This window comes from Fukomys damarensis, unplaced genomic scaffold, assembly GCF_012274545.1.
Source record: "Fukomys damarensis isolate Sample0158 unplaced genomic scaffold, DMR_v1.0_HiC HiC_scaffold_35, whole genome shotgun sequence".
Classification (NCBI taxonomy): domain Eukaryota; kingdom Metazoa; phylum Chordata; class Mammalia; order Rodentia; family Bathyergidae; genus Fukomys; species Fukomys damarensis.
In genome coordinates this window covers 30,331,980-30,338,927 of record NW_022900947.1, presented here as the reverse complement: position 1 = coordinate 30,338,927, position 6,948 = coordinate 30,331,980, and the positions used below count along the sequence as shown (strand labels likewise).

Genomic DNA, 6,948 nt, shown 5'->3' with positions numbered 1-6,948 from the left:
AAAAAAAAAAAAAAAAAGTTTATCATGGTCATTTAAATATAAGATTGGGGGGGTACCAGGGATTGAATTTAGGACCTTGCACTTGCAAAGCAGGCAATGGAACCACTGAGCTAAATCCCTAGCCTAAATATAAGATTTTAAATGGCATGGTGGTACATGCCTGTAGTCCCAGATGAGGCAGGGAGGCTGAGGCAGGAGGAGAATTTGAGGTCAACCTGGATGACATAGTGAATTCAAGTCCAGACTGGCCTATATAGTGAGGTCCTGCCTAAAAAAAGAAAAAAGAAAGAAAAAGGAAAAAGAAAAACAACAAAAAGTTATAAGCCTCAGTGTGAGATCAGCAGTCTGATACACTGCTGTTAAGAACACTTGACCTCCATAATTATATATTGAGCAATCTCCCCTAAAGGTGGTAATTAGAAAGGAAGATATAGATCTATACTGAACTCCTAAATAGCAAACACTAGATATCTACTTTGGGGGAAAATAAAACCCTAAATTTCAAATGTTAGAGGAGGACTGGGATTTAGCTCAGCGGTTCTGGCACCTGCCTTGCAAGCGCAAGGGCCTGAGTTCAATCCCTGGTACCAAAAAAAAAAAAAAAAAAAAGTATGTGAAGGTGTGTTCATATAACATGTAATATTAAGCAATTAACAAAAAGTTTGAGATTTTTTTATGACATGGATCATTTATAATATGATTTTAAGGAAAAAGTTTCTTGCTTAGAGGTACAGTGCTTATCTAGCATGCATGAGGCCCTGGGTTAGATCAACAGCACAACAAAGAAAAGCCGAGGCTGAGGATAGTGGGTATAGGTCTGTGGTAGAGCCAAAGAGGAAACCCTGTATTTGATTCCCAGTACTGGGGAGTGGGGTAGATACAAAACTTTTTATTTCGAGACAGGTCTCAAGATGTAGTTCAGGCTGGCCTTGAATTCATGGTCACCCAGGCTAGTCTCAAACTCAGCAATCTTCCAGCCTCAGTCACCTGAGTGCTGGGATGACAGGCGTGCCTCACCACCCCTCGCACAACTGTGTTATAGGATGAGCTCAACTGTACTTTTAAAAAAACCTAGTATCAGGAGACTGAGGCAGGAAGATCTCCATGAGTTCAAGGCCATCTTGAGCAATACAATGAGTTCAAGGCCAGCCTGAACTACACAGCGAGACCTTGTCTCAAAAATTAAATAATAATTTTAAAAACCTAGCAATCACCCGGGAAGAAAGTAATTCAAAATATTGACAGTGCTTGTCTTCGGGGGTGAATTTCCGGGTGATTTTTAGAAAAACATGCCAAATGTTACCATTATGATTAAAATTTCAAAAATCCAGGGGATAGTCCAGTTTTCAGAATGAAATCAATCGGCAGAACTGAGGTGCTGCAAATGCGACTGCCACTCACTGCTAGGCCTTCTCCCGCCTCTCCCTGGTTCCTACTCACCACCCTCGAGGGTGCAGCCTCACCTTTCAGAGCCTCCTGGATGTACTTCTCCAGGTAGTACTTGCGGAGCCGGTCGTTTTCCCGCGCCTGGTCGTCGATGCCGCTGGCGGTGATGTAAACGTCCACGTCGCCGTAGTGGCCGCGGATCCAGCGCAGCAGCTTGCGCGCGCCCGAGGGCAGCACGGCCAGGCGCGTGGGCGAGCTCAGGCGGGTGATGTCCTGCAGGAACTGCACGTCGCGGTCCGCATCGTAGCTGCTGCCCCTCTGCTGCTCGTGCATCACGAACCTGGTGGTGAAGTGGTTCAGGGCATAGAAGTCGGCGGCGCCCTTGACCAGCCTGCGCTCGGCCTGGCTGAAGCGGGGCAGCACGGAGCCTGAGAGCCCGCGCCGGTTCCGGGACGCCAGGTGCTCCCGCATGGCCCGCGGGTAGTCCCCGGTCCCGAAGAGCGGCTCTGCGAACCAGGCGATCTCGAACTGCAGGAAGCGTTCGGCTGCCTTCCAGTGCGAGTCCACGAAGGGGTTGGCTGGTTCCGCCCAGTCCGAGTGCAGGGACAGCGACACGGCCCCGCGCTGGGACGCCCGGTACCGCCGGTCGTAGAGGTGCCAGGCCAGCGCGTGGGCGATCAGCAGGTTGTGCGCCGCCTGGTAGGCGTCGTTACCGGTGCGGTTGTAGATGTCGCTCAGCCGGTTGGGCTCATTGATGGTGATCCAGAGCCTCACCAAGTCCCCCAGCTCCTGGAAGCACAGCCCTGCGTAGTCCTGGAAGGCCTGGGCCGTGGATGGGTTGAGCCAACCCCCGCCGTGCAGCAGCGGCCTGGGGAGGCCCAGGTGGGCGTGGGTCGGGTAGTACAAGGTGACCATCGGGGAGATGTTGAGCTTCAGGCCCTCGCTGACCATACACCTGTAGTACCTTAGAACCTGTCGGTTAACCGAGGTCAGGTTGCCAGTGGGGAGGACGGAGGCCCAGTCCAGAGCGAACCGGAAGTGGGTGACTTTCATTCTGGCCAGCATCTCCAGTTGCTTTTTGATGCTGATAAAATCTGTGCATTGAGCCTTCCGCGTTTTCAGCGTTACCCCTTTGACCCGCTGCAGCCGTCTGTTTCCCGTGGCATTCCACACATACAGGCTGGGATCTGTGAACTGCGGGGAGGAGGCCATGAGCTCGGGCTGCGGAAAGAAGCACACTCGGGTGAAGCTTGCGCGGGACGAGGGCGGCTCTTCCTATACATCCTTTGAGAGGAAGACGCTGCCTCTCCACGAGATAGATAGAAAATAAATGGTGCACCTGTCCTTCCTGATGACCTGTGTGTTCCGGCTGCTCGCCTAGAGAATTGCCCTCCTTGCCAGCCCTTAGAATCTCCAGGGAGACCAGGAAACACAGGGAAGGAACCACATTCAGGGCTCAGCTTGGAAAACAAGTTGTTTCAGAAGAGACTGAGAAGCCGTTTTCCAGCTCACTTGAACTTTGAACCCAGGTCATATAGTGGGGTCGCATGTGATTCTGTTCAAATGTGTCTGGAAATTGGTTTAGTACCTTCAGTTAAAAGATTATGAAAGATGCATTTTAAGCCCCATCATAAAACGAAGGCAAAGGTAAAATTGGAGGAGGTTGGCACTTGGGGTTAGAGAGCAGGCTCGGTGACCCCAGGGACAGATCCTGTAAGAGGTGGTTTGGTGGGATGGGGGTGAGCTAAGGCATTTGCTAAATGCAACTTTCAACTCTCCCTGTTTCAAAAGTCTAAGCAATGTCACATTTGCATCCAGTATACAGCCTCCCAGGAGAACACAGCATTTATTCACCCAACAAGACAATAAGGAATGCTGTCTCTACACAAGGACAGCAAAATACCTGCAGAAACCTCCTAGGTTAACTAACACAGGGAGTCCTAGATTCCTGTCATAATGATCTGACCCTTTGAGCCTCAAGTTAGTCGCTGAACAGTGCTGAAGGTGCTGCACCTGCCATCCGGTTGTGTGGTGGCTCTGCGCTCTAGTAACTAAAGCACTGTATAAATATAAGGTAGTCAGGACTTGGGTTTCGTTTTCCCTGGTTACACTTAACATTCTGCTAGGCCCTTGAGTCTAAACTAAAAGGGTTTAAGAAAAATATTTGCCAGTTCAAGATTAATAAGGGCAAGCAAAAGTTCTCTTTTTGTCTGAAACTACTGTTTTTCCTTACAACTGATTTTTAAATGCACCAGGAGAAATGATAATTAACCTTTGGTAAATCTTTTCCCTGTAATTGTTTTCTCATGTGTCATCCTTCATAGCCTAATTGAAAAACCATATTACTGCCCACTTGCCATCTGCCGGCCCATTATCCAGGACATTAAACTTAGAGAACATTGATCATGTGAGCATGAAGTTAAATCTGTATATAATTCATTGTTTGAGTAAAATCCTCCTAGCGCCTCAATGGCTTGTTTCAATGTTTAAAAATCTCATATCATCACGGCTTTGAAAAGAGTATTTACAAACTGCAATCTTGCTATGACATAAAGCAAGATCAAATAAAATGTTTTACTTTTTTTGTTTTGTTTTGTATTTTTGACAGGGTCTCACTGTGTAGTTCAGACTGACTTTGTTTGTTTTGTTGTGTTTTTTGAGACAGGGTCTCGCTATGTAGTTGAGACTGACCTGGAACTCACTATGTAGCCCAAGCTGGTCTCTAACTCTCAGAGATCCTCCTGCCTCAGCCAACCGAGTGCTGGGATTACAGGTGTGTGCCACCACACCTGGCTCAGAATGGCTTTGAACTCAGTATGTGGTCCAGGCTGCCCCCTCACATTTTTTGGCAATCCTCCTACCTCAGCCTCCTGAGTGCTACCGTGCCTGGCTTTGTTTTACTTTTTTTTTTTGTACCAGGGATTGAATTCTGGTCCTTGCACTTGTGAGGCATGCGCCAAAACCACTGAGCCACATCTCCAGCCCTGTTTTACTTTTTAAAATCTCCAGAAAGTTGGGCCGGGATGTAGCTCAGTGGCACCATGCCTGCCTTGCAAGCACAACATCCTGAATTCAGTCTCTCCCACAAAGAAAAAGAAAAAGAAAAACATATCCAGAGAATAAATGTGGAAAGAATAATGTAATTAAAACTTCCTCTTTTTATGGACTACAAATAATTAAGGCAAGTTTCATGAATTTATATTGAAACCACTGGATAAATCATTGGGGAACAGGACATTCATATGGTCTTTTGTTGTTGTTTTTTTTTTTGGTACCGGGGATTGAACTTCGGTCCTTGCACTTGCAAGGCAGGCCCCCGAACTGCTGAGCTAAATCCCTGGCCCTTTTTTTTTTTTTTTTTTAAAGCAATTGTTTTTTGTTGTTGTTATTGTTGTGTTTTTCTGGTACCGGGGATTGAACTCAGGACCTTGCACTTGCCAGGTAGGTACAGCACCACTGAGCTACATCCCCAGCCCTCTCTATATAGTTGAAACTGACCTGGAACTCACTATGTAGCCCAGGCTGGTCTCGAACTCGCAGCGATCCTCCTACCTCAGTCTCCGGAGTGCTGAGATTACAGGCATGCACCACCACACCTGGCTATCTGGTCTGTTTTTTTTTTTTTTTTTTTTTTTTTTTTTTTGGTACCGGGGATTGAAATCGGGTCCTTGTGCTTGCAAGGCAGGCCATCGAACCGCTGAGCTAAATCCCCGGCACCTATATGGTCTTAATTTACCATCCAATCACTTCTCTTTTTTTCTTCTTCCTCAGACAAAGTCTTGCTATGTTGTCCAGGATGGTCTTAAACTTGTGGGCTCAAGTGACCCTCCTGGGCACATGCCACTGTATGCCCAACTGTCAGATTAGTTCTTAGGTAAAAATATCAGCCAGTCTGGTGGTGCACACCTATGATCCCAGCACTCTGGGAGGCTGAGGAAGGAAGATCAGAAATTTGAGTCCTGCCTGGACAGTTTAGTAACTTAGTGAGACCCTGTCTCAAAATGAAAAATAAAAATAAATGTTTTAAGTACTTCCATGATATTGTAATGATACAGGAGAATATCTGTGTTCTTAGCAGAGACATCTGAAATATTTCAGGGTGTGGTGTAATGATGGCTGAAACTTATCAGTGATTCATAAAAAGAGAGGTAGAGAGAAAGCAGATGTGGCAACATGCTAACAATAGGCCAATCTTGATTCAGGGAATATGTTTTTTATTTTACAGGTTTGAAATTTTTCAAAATAAAATGTTAGAGTAAAAAAGAAAACTAAGAGACTAGAAAAGATAAGATAGAGATATATGAGAATAGATCTAGTAATTTTTAAAATTTTAAAAATGTATTTATTTTGTTTTTTTGAAACAGGGTCTCTCACCATCTAGTGCAGGCTGGCTTTGAATTTGTGGCAGTCCTCCTGCCTCAGCCTCCCAGGTGCTGGGATTATAAACATGTACCGCCATATCCAGTTTGATCTATGAATATGTTTAAATGTTACAGTACTGTACTTTCATTTTGCCAATGCTCCTGTAGAGACCATCCAGTCTTCTGTTAACTCAGCATCCAGTTATGCATCTTTGTCTGATCTTCATTTTTTTCTTTTTCTTTATTATTATTATTATAACTGTTTTTTTGTTTTGTTGTGTTTTGTTTTTATTGAGACAAGGTCTCACTATGCAGTCCTGGTTAGCCATGAACTCACTATATAGCCCAAGCTGGCCCTGAATCTGTGGTGTCCTCCTGGTTCAGCTTCCTGAGTACTGGAATTACAGGCCCGTGCCACCGTGCCTGGCTGATGTTTTAAAAAGCAATCTAATACTTGTGGGCAAACCATTCATCCCCATTCTTAGTCCAAGTGACTTAATAGACCCTGACTCCTAGCCGGGTCCCAGAGGTGCATATGAACTGGAGACCCAGAAGGCAGCCTCTTCAGACTGCCTACAAGTTCTAGCCCATGACCGCCTATGAGTTCTGGCACTCTTTTCCTCTCTCCCAACCCCCCATTCGCAGCCTCAGAATAACCATGGTTTTGGGTATCTCTTAGCTGTCACTGTGTAAACGTAACAGGACATTGTGCGTTCTCTCTCCCCATTAATGGCTAATTTGGAAGTAGCCACTTACCTTAAGAACAGATTCGGTGACACCCCAGGAGAAGTCACAGGGAAACTGACCCTGCATATCAGGTGTGGACTCTTTTAATGGAAAGCCGTTTTCTTGTATGATCTCTTTATAGTAATGTGCTGAGGACTTGGGTTTCCTTTCTTTCTGTTTACTATTAAAATCCACATAAAATAGCCCTCGGCGGGTGGTGTAAGCATCCTGCCATTCAAAGCCATCCAGGAGAGACCAGGCAGTATAACCGAACACTTGTATTTCATCAAACCTTATGGCTGCAGAGAAAAGAAAGCAGACATGTTCTAAGGGTGGAACATTCTAGTTCATGTTTGCAATTTCAGTGACATGCCAGAGGACAGCATATTGTGAAACCAACCCTTTCCCTACTTTGCAGGACCCTTATAGCACATAGAAAATGCATGTTTATACTTGAAAAGTGGTATCCAGAATG

General features: G+C 45.8%; 1 protein-coding gene across 1 annotated transcript in view; it reads right to left on the bottom strand.

Moving 5' to 3' along the window:
* The window catches only part of Klb (klotho beta), a 40,374-nt gene that overhangs the window by 3,187 nt on the left and 30,239 nt on the right, over positions 1-6,948 (bottom strand). Inside the window, exons 3-4 of the mRNA XM_010625107.3 lie at positions 6,504-6,772; positions 1,464-2,607 (exon numbers count right to left, since the gene is read on the bottom strand). Coding sequence (XP_010623409.1) covers positions 1,464-2,607; positions 6,504-6,772 — 1,413 coding nt within the window. The remainder of the gene's footprint in view (positions 1-1,463; positions 2,608-6,503; positions 6,773-6,948) is intronic.